The sequence below is a fragment of the Mycteria americana genome, chromosome Z, assembly GCF_035582795.1.
Source record: "Mycteria americana isolate JAX WOST 10 ecotype Jacksonville Zoo and Gardens chromosome Z, USCA_MyAme_1.0, whole genome shotgun sequence".
NCBI classification, from domain to species: domain Eukaryota; kingdom Metazoa; phylum Chordata; class Aves; order Ciconiiformes; family Ciconiidae; genus Mycteria; species Mycteria americana.
In genome coordinates, this window is record NC_134396.1 from 4,349,895 (window position 1) to 4,362,147 (window position 12,253).

The 12,253-nt window shown below is 53.5% G+C and overlaps 1 protein-coding gene across 1 annotated transcript; it reads left to right on the top strand.

Annotated features, from left to right (window-relative positions):
• The first annotated feature begins 10,327 nt into the window (after positions 1–10,327).
• LOC142421781 (avidin-like) lies at positions 10,328–11,792 on the top strand. Its single transcript, XM_075526845.1, has 4 exons — positions 10,328–10,467; positions 10,598–10,808; positions 11,248–11,368; positions 11,646–11,792. Exons 1-4 carry the CDS (start codon positions 10,396–10,398, stop codon positions 11,689–11,691), a joined length of 450 nt encoding a protein of 149 aa, XP_075382960.1. The 5' UTR covers positions 10,328–10,395; the 3' UTR covers positions 11,692–11,792.
• Positions 11,793–12,253: the final 461 nt, after the last annotated feature.

Sequence of the window (12,253 nt, forward strand, 5' to 3'; positions counted from 1 at the left end):
AGCTGCTCTCAAACCGTCCGTTTCTCTGGTTCACTAAACACCGCATCCACATCCTCTAACCTTTCATTCTGGGAACCAACTTTCAAACATCTCTGTCCAATGCTACACGCTGAACAACACCTTTTCAAGATCCCATTTTGCTTATTTCTCTCCTTTTCTATTGCCAAGACCATAGGGTCCTGGGGTGCCAAACTAATTCCGCACTCTTTCTGCCACTCAGGGTGATTCCATAGAGTGAAAAACATCTGCATAAACCACCTCATCCCATTTTCCTTCTCACTGCAAAAACAACATGAGTTGCAACGAAGTGTTATACTTCAAAGTTCCATTCAAAAGGCCTTTTTTCTCCATCCTCTAACTTATATAAAAGCCACCACTGGTTACAATATTTTATCAAGGTTTTACGATTCACACTCCCTCCAGGTGGTTGCCCAATATCTTTCGAGTGAGCCATAATGCAGCCCAAATGACTCTCTCTCAAAATTCCGCCTTGCTGGTTCCCCATTCTAAATTTATACAACACAAGGACAAAAACAAAAACTGGAACACAAACACTTGCACATAACAACTACTATCCCCAGATAGTAAATGTTGACATAGAGTAATCAGAGATGTTCAAATACGCGTATGCCAGACATATACGTATACCACGTACGCACATGTAAATCAAAATCAGATACAAATGCACAAACAAACAACCGTACTAACCAAATTGTCTCCATTCAAATTCCATTCTTTACAAAACTGTTCCCATCGGTATACCAAGTGTGGTCAGCTTCTTCCGGTGGCTTGTCCTTCAGGTCAGGCCTGCTTGCGTATACGGTCTCAATGGTTTCTACACAATCATGTGCAACAGTCTCCATTTCCTGCTTATTAATTAGAAAAGAAGAGGGGTTAATAACAGCAGATATAACGATTTCTATATCGTCCTGTTCCATCAGGACTGCTTGATACTTCAGAAACCTTGATGGTGACAGCCAATGTCCTCCTTTTTCTTCCAAAACGGAAGTTACAGCATGGGAAGTATGCACAACCATCTTTTGTCTCAAAGTCAATTTTCGAGCTTCTTGAATTTTCGAGCTTCAAAACAACAGCGGCAACTGCCCGAAGGCATCCCGGCCATCCTTTACTCACCTCATCCAATTGTTTGGAAAAATATGCTACTGCTCGTTTATAAGGACCCAGCCTCTGGGCTAGAATTCCCAAAGCCACTCCTTGTCTCATATGAGAACAACCACAAGGGCTTTGTTATGCCTGGCAGGCCCAAAGCTGGAGCTCTCATTAATTCCAATTTCAATTCTTTGAACGCCCTCTTGGCTTCATCAGTCCATGTTAACTGTGTCTGACTATTTTTCAACAGTTCGTACAAGGATTTAACTAAAAGTCCATAATTATAAATCCATAACCGACACCAACCTGTCATCCCCAGAAAGGGTCGCAGCTCTTTTACCATGGTCGGTTCTGGGGTCCTGCAGATGGCTTCCTTTCGGTCATTCCCGAGCTGTCTCTGTCCTTTAGAAATCACAAATCACAAGTAGATTACTTCTTTTTTCAAGATCTGGGCTTTCTGCAACAATACTCGACAACCACTTAGTCTAAGCTAACCAAGGATTTAACACAGGCAAAGCATTCTTACTCTAATGATTCACCAATGCACCAATCACCATTTCACCAATGCACGCAGCATGGGCAACAAACAGGAGGAGTTGGAAGCCATTGTACACCAGGAAAACTATGATATGGTTGCCTTCACGGAAACATGGTGGGAGGACTCGCATGACTGGAGTGCGGTGATGGATGGCTATAACCTCTTCAGGAGGGACAGACGAGGCGGGAGAGGCGGTGGGGTAGCCCTGTACGTCAGGGAGTGTCTGGATAGTTTAGCGCTCGATGATGGTGACGGTAGGGTGGAGTGTTTATGGGTAAGAATCAGGGGGAAGGCCAACAAGGCAGATATTGTGGTGGGAGTCTGTTACAGACCACCCAACCAGGATGAGGAGACTGACGAACTATTCTATAAGTAGCTGGGAGAAGCACCACGATCACTGGCCCTTGTTCTTGTGGGGGACTTCAACCTGCCGGATGTCTGCTGGAAATACAATACAGCAGAGAGGAAACAGTCCAGGAGGTTCCTGGAGCGTGTGGCAGAGGATAACTTCCTGACACAGCTGGTGAGGGAGCCAACGAGGGAAGGTGCCCCGCTGGACCTCTTGTTCAGGAACAGAGAAGGACTTGTGAGCCATGTGATGGTTGGAGGCTGTCTTGGGCAGAGCGATCACGAAATGATAGAGTTTTTGATACGTGGAGAAGCAGCGAGGGGGGTCAGCAGAACTGCTACCTTAGACTTGCGGAGGGCGGACTTCGGCCTGTTTAGGAGACTGGTCGAGAGAGTCCCCTGGGAGGCAGCCCTTATGGGCAAAGGGGTCCAGGAAGGCTGGACATTCCTTAAGGAGGAAGTCCTAAAGGCACAAGAGCGGGCTGTCCCCAGGTGCCGAAAGACGAGCCAGCGGGGAAGAAGACCGGCCTGGCTGACTAGAGAGCTCTGGCTCGAACTCGGGAAAAAGAGGAGAGTCTATGACCTCTGGAAGAAGGGGCGGGCAACTCAGGAGGACTACAAAGGTGTAGCGAGGCTGTGCAGGGAGAAAATTAGAAGGGCCAAAGCTGAGCTAGAGCTCAGTCTGGCTGCTGCTGTAAAAGACAACAAAAACCACTTCTTCAAATACATTAGCAGCAAAAGGAGAGCTAAGGAGAATCTCCAGCCCCTAGTAGACGGGGGAGGGGACACAGTGACCAAGGATGAGGAAAAGGCTGAGGTCCTTAATGCCTTCTTTGCCTCAGTCTTTAATAGCAGGGCCAATTATTCTCTGGGTACCCAGCCCCCGGAGTTGGAAGACAGGGACGGGGACCAGAATGGAGCCCCCATAATCCAGGGGGAAATGGTGAGTGACCTGCTGCACCACTTAGACACTCACAAGTCTATGGGGCCTGATGAGATCCACCCGAGAGTACTGAAGGAGCTGGCAGATGTGCTCACCAAGCCCCTTTCCATCGTTTACCAGCAGTCCTGGCTAACTGGGGAGGTCCCTGCTGACTGGAGATTAGCGAATGTGACACCCATCTTCAAGAAGGGCCGGAAGGAGGACCCGGGGAACTACAGGCCTGTCAGCCTGACCTCGGTGCCGGGGAAGCTGATGGAGCAGATCATCCTGAGTGCTATCACATGGCATGTAGAGAATAACCAGGGGATCAGGCCCAGCCAGCATGGGTTCAGGAAAGGCAGGTGCTGCTTGACCAACCTGATCTCCTTCTACGACAAGGTGACCCGCCTAGAGGATGAGGGAAAGGCTGTGGATGTTGTCTATCTAGACTTCAGTAAAGCCTTTGACACTGCTTCCCACAGCATTCTCCTGGAGAAACTGGCTGCTCATGGCTTGGACGGGTGTACTCTTCGCTGGGTAAAGAACTGGCTGGACGGCCGGGCCCAAAGAGTGGTGGTGAATGGAGTTTACTCCGGTTGGCGGCCGGTCACAAGCGGTGTTCCCCAGGGCTCTGTGTTGGGGCCAGTTCTTTTAACATCTTTATCAGTGATCTGGACGAGGGGATCGAGTGCACCCTCACTAGGTTTGCAGACAACACCAAGTTGTGTGGGACTGTTGATCTGCTTGAGGGCAGGAAGGCTCTGCAGAGGGACCTGGACAGGCTGGATCGATGGGCTGAGGCCAATTGTATGAGGTTCAACAAGGCCAAGTGCCGGGTCCTGCACTTGGGCCACAACAACCCCACGCAACGCTACAGGCTTGGGGAAGAGTGGCTGGAAAGCTGCCTGGTGGAAAAGGACCTGGTTGACAGCTGCCTGAATATGAGCCAGCAGTGTGCCCAGGTGGCCAAGAAGGCCAAGAGCATCCTGGCTTGTATCAGAAATAGTGTGGCCAGCAGGACTAGGGCAGTGATCGTCCCCTGTACTCGGCACTGGTGAGGCCGCACCTCGAATACTGTGTTCAGTTTTGGGCCCCTCACTACAAGAGAGACATTGAGGGGCTGGAGCGTGTCCAGAGAAGGGCAACGAAGCTGGGGAAGGGTCTGGAGCACAAGTCTGATGGGGAGCGGCTGAGGGAACTGGGGTTGTTTAGCCTGGAGAAAAGGAGGCTGAGGGGAGACCTTATGGCTCTCTACAACTGCCTGAAAGGAGGGTGTAGAGAGGTGGGGGTCGGTCTCTTCTCCCAGGTAACAAGTGATAGGACGAGAGGAAATGGCCTCAAGTTGTGCCAGGGGAGGTTTAGACTGGATATTAGGAAATTTTTCTTCACTGAAAGGGTTATCAAGCATTGGAAGAGGCTGCCCAGGGAAGTGGTTGAGTCGCCGTCCCTGGAGGTATTTAAAGGGCGTTTGGATGAGGTGCTTAGGGACATGGTGTAGTGGTGGTCTTGGTAGTGTTAGGTTTATGGTTGGACTCGATGATCTTAAAGGTCTTTTCCAACCTATATGATTCTGTGATTATCGTTAGGAGGGGGAAAGACCATACCTAGGTTTCCTTCAAATCAAGAATGCTCGTTAGCAATTCTACTATCTAAGCTTCCTTACTTAAGGCCAACAATACTGACAGGCTAGGCTAAATTATCTGTGAAAGGCAAACTAAAAGGAAACATACATTAGAGTTGAGCAACCAAGATATTTACAGCATTTCTTTTTGTCTTTGGGGATTTTAACTCTTTTCAGTGGCAGGGCCTTCGAAGGGTAGTGTGTATGGGGTATGCCACAATACATGACTCCACCATGATTCTCAGTTTTGTCATAAATTTTGTTGCACAGAATATCCCGATTTCTGTATCCACGGCAAGGATAACCCCAACAAATACACGTTCCTTATCAGAACCCTTACTCTCTCCAAAAGCCAGGTCTCGGGGGGGTCCCCAGTGTTGTAGTAGTCGCTTTAGCATTAGTATCAAGGCTTGCTGAAGTCTTAGGCCCCAAGAGCTTTCACCTAGATCCACCGACCGTGCACTGAACTTTTACTTGGCTACATGAAGGAAGGCCCCCGAAACCGGTGCAAACCAGAAAGATAAGGAGGCTTCAACCTTAGCAGAAGCTGCAATCTTAGAGATAAGAGAAGAATCGGCCCGCCTGGAGACAATGAAAGGGCCCAATGAAGAACGGGAAGACCCCAGACCCTGATACTACTGTTGGTCCGAACTGTCTCCTGAGGGGAGGGGAATTTAGATTGTAAGGGTATAATTACCCAGGGATTTCTTTGTCTGGGTCCCTCTCCGGAGGCACCCAGCTCGAGCTGTTTTCACCGCTGGACCAATAAATTCGTCTGGCGCACGTCATATCAGAGACTCTGCTTTGGGAAACCTCGGGTCGAGCCAGAGGGGAGAGGAAGTGCCCGAGAGTGAGTGAGTGCATGAGCGAGGAGTGGAAAAGGGGCACCCGTCGGCTCCGTGGAGCCGCCGCTGCGAAGGGACCGCGGTCCGAGCAGTTGAAGTCTCGGGTGGTGCGTGTGCTGCTCCCTGAGAGGTGTGCGAGTGCTCGGGCAGCGGCTTCTCCTTTAACGCCCAGCACCGGTGCTACAGTTAAGAACTTTGGCACATGTAAACAGATCAGACCAGCTATGCTGTGGGGGATTGGCATACCTTAGCAGTTGCAGGAGGGCTCTCCTTTGTGACCACGTCCACTGTAAATTTGTCAGGTCTCTAGGTTCACACCCCGTGCTATTGGGAAGTTGGATACACCAAGAGAGGTTCACGTTTAGGGAATAATCGGCCTCATAAAAATCCAGTTGTTCTAGTGGGTGAAAGAAGGAGTCAAAGGGAAATGGGAGCAAGGTACAGAATATAGGCCAGCCGGATTGTTCTGGAGCACTGATTTCATTCCATAGGTAAAATTCATTGGTGGGTGAGTAGCATTGCAAGAGGACCGTTCCCAGAAACTTAAATCAGACTTGTTGTAATAAACAAAATACGTGTCAGTCTGCCCCCACGCAAAGTTCTTAATTGCAGCACGGTGAATAGTTTCAGAATAGCTATTGGTCAAGAGGTAATTATCTTCCTGGTCAGTATAAGTTGTCTGGAAAAGGGGGAACAAGACATAGGGTTGTTCTATAGTTTGATTCATTTCCAAGTTACACATAATATTGGGCAATGCAACAAAAAATCTCAGTCCTTGTTTGGTTGACTGGGGAAGGGCAACATATATCCCTTGGTCAGCTCTACTCCAGATTCTAGTAAACCCATGAATTAGTTCCCATGCAAGGTTTGAAGGAGTATTGTTGCCACTCCCCCCATGTCCTCCTTTCCCAGAGGAGAGGAGGACCACCGTCCACATGAGAAATTGTAAGTACATATTCAATGACTACAATTGTTACTCATCAAGGTCCAGCGCTCCTCCCACGAGATCGGTATGTTAGCAGGCGATGGTCTGGTTCTCCCCCTGCAAAAGGAAAGGAAAACTCGGTCCCTTTTAGAACCAGTTTTAAAAGGAAGGGATTATCCACCTGCTGTTAATTTTGTGATCCTTTCCATGGGCGTCAATAGCCACCCAAGCATAGAGGTTCAGTGGAGTCTTTAGGGTTAGCGGAACTTCTCCCGCCGTGGGTAGGTTTACTAGTACCAGTTGCCCCGGGTAATGAGGGACTACTTTGGAACCCTTCGGTTCCTTTGCCCCTGGGAGGAGACTCGGGGGTTTTGGGCAGAAAGCAGTAAGCCTAGGGTATCCATTGACCCCCCATCGACTATTGACCTTGGTTACAGCATCTCTCAGGCATCCCGGCCAACCGGGATCATGCGGCTTTAGGGTGCGTTTCAAAAGTCCGTTGGTTCTTTCCACTATCCCATTTGCTTGGGGGTAGGAAGGAGTGTGGAATACTCATTGTATCCCTTCGGTTGTTGCCCACTCTTGAACCACCCCTGCAGTGAAGTGACTGCCATTATCTGACTGTATTGATTGAGGCTTGGGTAGGAGGCTAAACCAGAACTTTAACCCCTTCACCGTATTTTCTCCTGTCGCTCACGCCACAGCTTTGGCCTGGACAAGTGCAGACACAACTTCTACCCCTACTAACACATATCGCTTCCCCTCTGATTTCCTGAAGGACCCTATGTAGTCGACCTGCCAGGTCTCCCATAAGCCCTTCCCGTCCCGGAGGTGGAGTGGAGGATCTTGTAGCGGGTGTTTTTCCATCCGAGTGCGACATAAGCCACACGCAGAAATCACAGTACCACACGTTTTCCTAGTGACGGGCCATCCTCCGCTCCCGGCTTCCTTGAGGAGGTCTTTAATTCCCGAGTGGCCACGTTTAACGTGCAGCCACTGTAATAGATGCTCCCATTTTTCCTCTTTTCCTTCTGTTGTCATCACAGCCAAGCGGGTGAGTAAGTCTACTTGGTTATTTACTACTTGGTGTGCGGGGTGGTTCTCTCCCTGGTGGGCAGCCACCCAGCCTACTAATATGGGGGTTCCCTTAGCTACTTGCAGAATGTCTTCCCATTTTTCCTTTTGCCATACCAGCACCCGGTTTACCTCCCATTGATTCTGCTCCCAAAAAGGGAGCCACTCAGTGCACCCTTTAAATACAGCATATGAGTCCGTATAGATGTACGCGGGGTCGGTATTGTCTTCTTCTCTAGTAACTACACTCCAGACTGCCACCAGTTCCCCTACCTGTGCGCTGCCTTCACCCTCGGTTATGATTTGCTCTCCAGAGTCGACACGCAGGGCTACTGCCCGATACTTCCAAACCCTACCTTCCCTTTTCAGAGGCATCTGTAAACCACACATTTTTCAGCTGGGACTCATAGGGAGCGGCCTCCCTTGGGTAGGTAGGGGGAGCTTCCTTTTCCAGGGGAACGGAAATGATTTGTCTTGTATTTGGTGTCCTGGGTGTTCCTTCCTCCACCTGATATGTGTGGGTGTAATGCTCTAATTGAGCATACCATTTCCTGACTGTCTCCCTTCATGCAGCTCCCACAGGAGGTAGGGAGCTGCGAGGCGTTTCATTCCAAGTTTCAGGGGCTTGCAGGCCCATTCCTTAGATAAAACTCTGTGAGACCTCTGGCCATAGGTGGTGACTGTGCATCCTCCGACACGCTATTCTCGTCCCATGCTAGCCGACTTGCTGCACCTTATCTCGCTGCAACGTTTGAGACAGTACCTCTTTCAGTGTCTCACAAGACAAAATCTCTTTTAGTCTCTCCTCCAAAGAGCACTCCCCATCCCATGCTAGCCGACTTGCCGTGTCCCCATGCAAATTGCGCCTTATCTCCCCACAATGTTTGAGACATTAACTCTTTCAGTCTCTTACACCTTTTTCTTCCTATTATTCATTACCCCTTCTTGGCCCCGACATACCCGGGTTTAAACCGCAGCCCTGCCAACTTCAGCACTTTCCGCTTTGGACTTCTTCCCTGCCGGCCCATTCCCCCTTGCCCGCTCCCTGCTGCGCCAGGGCGCAGGCATGGCATTGCAGGATTCAGCCGTGGTAATGATTACCAGCCCGAGCCGCTTCGCTGGCTGCCCTTTGGAGGGTGCAAACCCCACAGAGATACCCCAGCTCTCAGCTCGTTTTGGTTTTGGCTCGGCTGAGACCGGCCAAGAAATCTGTCTCCTTGAGCACTGAGCTCATCCTTGCACCCGCGAGACACGCCGCTGGGATAGGGATGGCGAAATACGGGAAAAATAAAGGCTACGGGCAGATAGCACCGATATTGTTTGTGCGATGCTAAAATAAACCTACGGCTGTCGATGAGCTGTGGGTTGCCATCGGCAGCGGAGCCAGCACGGAGACCTTGTGCTGCCCATCCCCGTGCCCACCGGTGGCCGTGGGGTCCCTGCAGGAGCTCCCTGAACCACGGTGATGGCCAGGGGATGATGGCGAGGGGATGATGGCGAGGGGATGATGGCGAGGGAGCGATGGCAAGGGGGTGATGGCTGCCCCTCCTGCCCCCTGCAACCTTCCCAGACTGACCCTGCTCATTATCGCAAACCTTGGCCGCGCTCCAGGCAGCGCCTGCCTGCCGAAAAAACAGCCAACGCAAACAGCGGCTGTGTGGGAAAACCTACCTTGTTGTGCAGTTGATTTCCAAGACGCAGGGAAGCAAACAGCAGCTGTGCAGGAAAACCTACCTTGTTGTGCAGTTGATTTCTAAGGCCGAGGGAAGCAAACACTGGGGCAGCAATTTCCCACGGGCAGCCAGCTCTCTGCCCAGGGAGCTCTTGCAGGCAGGGGTGCGAGAGGGCCGTGGGGCTCCTGCGGAGAGGAGAGGGGAGCGTTGAGATGCCAGCAGCAGAGATGCAACGCTCCCAGCCCGGGCGGCGATGAATTTTACTGTTGCAGAGAAACTGGGGCTCAAATGTGAGATTAAAGGGAAAGCAAAATTTGGGAAGTATTTCTGAGACGTTGCAAAGAGTTGCCTTGTCTCCATTTGAAGAAAAGGAGACAAGGCAACTCTTTTCTGGTGATGGAGCCCTATTCACCAGGACATTCACCATTTTCTGGTGAATGGGGCTCCATCAGCTCTTGCTGAGATGACTGAGGGAATTAAAACACACATATTTTAGGAGACCGCCTTGAACATCATTGAGGAATGGGTGAGAAAATCTGGTGTGAACTGAGCCACTTCAGCCTCCCTGGCCAGCAACTACCATAACGTAAAGGGAATTTTATAAATACCTACTTAAAGTTGTTTAAGAATCCCTGCGTAAATACAATTTTTGTCAGCATTAAAATGTGACGTCCAAGATATTCAGGGAATGTTTGTTTTTCATAAACAAAATAATTTCCTTCCAACAAAAGCCAGTTTGTAAAAACAGCAGCAAACCTTCAGTCCAGCCCCAGGCGAGAGGAGACCGGGTGCTTTGAGCCTGATCTGCAGCTGCTTCAGTACTGAGGGGGGACAAAGCAAAGCCCCAAAAGAAGCCCGGTGCTGGGTGGGTTCGATCGAGGATGCCTGGTGAGGAGGAGCAGGGTGAGGCCACGTGCCGCAGCTGATCCTGGGGCACATTGGGGTTAAGGCTGCTTGGCACCCCTATACACCCCGGGCACGGCAGTGGGGTGGCAAACGGGGGGCAGGAGGCAGAACAGCCCCCGAGAGCGCTTTCCCCGGCTGAGCATCCCTCCTGGCAGGCACTGACCTGCAGGAGCCAGGGCCTCCCTGCAAGGTGCCAGGGAAATGTGAGCAAGGATGGATGGTTTCAGCAGGAACCTCTGGGAATATCTGCCTGCAACCACCCTCTCATGCGGCTGGGAACTGCAAATTTGGAAACACCCGGATTGCACAATGCCCTGGCCGGGGCTGCCACCCGCAGCCCTGGCAGCAATAAAAAGGCGAGAGAGCAGGCACGTTGGCAGAGCCCTGCAAGGAGCACATCCCCGCGTACGCCAGCTGCCTGCCCTCTGCAGAGATGGTGCAAGCGACTCCCGTCCTCCTGGTGCTCAGCCTGGCCCTGGTGGCTCCCGGCCTCTCTACAAGAAAGGTAACGGCAGGGCTGGGATGCACGGGGCAGGGTGGGCAGGGGGCTGCTGCTCCTGGGGGTGCCCGCTCCTGCCGCCCTGCCCGTGCCCGGGCTGTGCTGCGGCACCAGCGCTGAGTCTCCTCTGCTCCAGTGCGTGCTGACCGGGCGCTGGAGGAACGACCTGGGCTCCAACATGACCATTGCGACCGTGAACGCAAAAGGTGACTTCTCCGGCTCCTACCACACGGCCGTGACTGCCACCACGAACGAGATCAAGGTGTCACCGCTGCAAGGATCCCAGCACCACACGAACCAGAACAGGCAGCCCACCTTTGGCTTCACCGTCAACTGGAGCTTTTCAGGTGCTTCTCCTTTCCCAGCCTCCCTGCGGTGTCCCCAGACCTCCCCTGCCCTCCCTGTGATGTCCCTGATGCTCTTCTGCCCTGCCTGCAGTGTCCTTGATGAGTCCCTGCCTTCCCCTGCAGTGTCCCCAATGCCCTCCCATCCCCTCTGGTGCTCCCCCGTCCTCGACCCCAGAGCTCCTTGGCTGGTGTCACCTCCCAGTCCCAGGGCGCAGAGGGTGCTCCGGGGGCTGAGCCCTGCTGCTCTCTGCCCATCTCCATGCGAGACCCCCAGCTCTCTGACCCCTCCTGCCTGCTCGCCCCGTCACAGCTGTCCCCAGAGGGCAGGGACAGCCCGGGTCTACTGTCCCCTGCGCTGGGGCAGGCTGCAGGGCCATGGCTCAGCACTGGCCTGCTGCCCCGGCCACGCTCACCGCCACCTCCCGTCCCATCCCTGCAGACTCCGTCACCGTCTTCACGGGCCAGTGCTTCGTGGACGAGAAGGGAAGGGAGGTTTTGAAAACCATGTGGCTGCTGCGGTCAAGTGTGGGCAACATCATGGACGACTGGAAAGCCACCAGGTGAGCCCCCGTCCCTGCCCCGGGCAGGTCCCCTGCGCACCCCCGGCAGGTTGGGGCTCCCCCACCCCGTGGTGCTCAGCGCTCGGCAGAGCCGCTGCCAGTGCGGGGGTGACCAAGGTCGGGGTACCCGTGCACGGTCTCCCTGGGGGTCCCGCTAAGGTGCAAAGGCTGCTAGGGGGTGGGATGGGGCTGGGTGGGTGTTCGGTACTGGGAGGGTGCACTTGCCCTGTGCAACGGTGCATTTCCCACCCTTATGTCTCGTCCCTCTGTCCCGCAGGGTCGGCATCAACGTCTTCACCCGCCTGCAGCCGCAGAAGGAGTGAGGGTGGCTGCGCAGGGGTTCCCGGACCGGCAGCAGCACCGGGGGTGCGGACCCCCCCTCCTGCCCCCCCACCCGCTTCTGCCAATAAAGCTTTACTGCAAACACCCAGCCGGCTCCTGTCGTGTCGTGGCTCAGTGCCCTCCTTCCCCGTCCCCAACACGGCATCCCATGGCATCTCCTGTCACCGTCCCCGAGGCCCGGTGTGTGTCCCCTGCCGTGACCCCCCCCCATGACCTCGTCTCCTCTATCGCAGCCCTCACCACCCGCCACGCTCCCTCGAGTCCCCCACCTTGCCCGCGGGAGCAGGACCCCGCTCAGTCTGGCGTGGTGGCTGGTGGCCCATCTCCCACCAGGGTGGCCCTTGGCAGGAGGCCCAGCATGGGCGGCCACTGCCCGACTGCAGCCCTCTCCGCTATAAAAGGGGCCGAGCGGGCGCGGGGCAGCAGCGCAAGCAGAGCCAGGGCACCGTGCACGGCTCCGCTGCCGCCGCTGCTGCCATGGGGAGCCTCAGCTGCTGCGTCCTGCTTGCCCTGGCCCTGCTCGGCCCCCACGCCGCTGCTGCC

Excerpts from the sequence above, each read along its gene's own strand:
- LOC142421781 (XM_075526845.1), top strand. The coding sequence starts at position 10,396 with ATGGTGCAAGCGACTCCCGTCCTCCTGGTGCTCAGCCTGGCCCTGGTG. Across the intron at positions 10,468-10,597 it reads CCGGCCTCTCTACAAGAAAG|TGCGTGCTGACCGGGCGCTG; the intron begins GTAACGGCAGGG and ends CCTCTGCTCCAG. Across the intron at positions 10,809-11,247 it reads CGTCAACTGGAGCTTTTCAG|ACTCCGTCACCGTCTTCACG; the intron begins GTGCTTCTCCTT and ends CCATCCCTGCAG.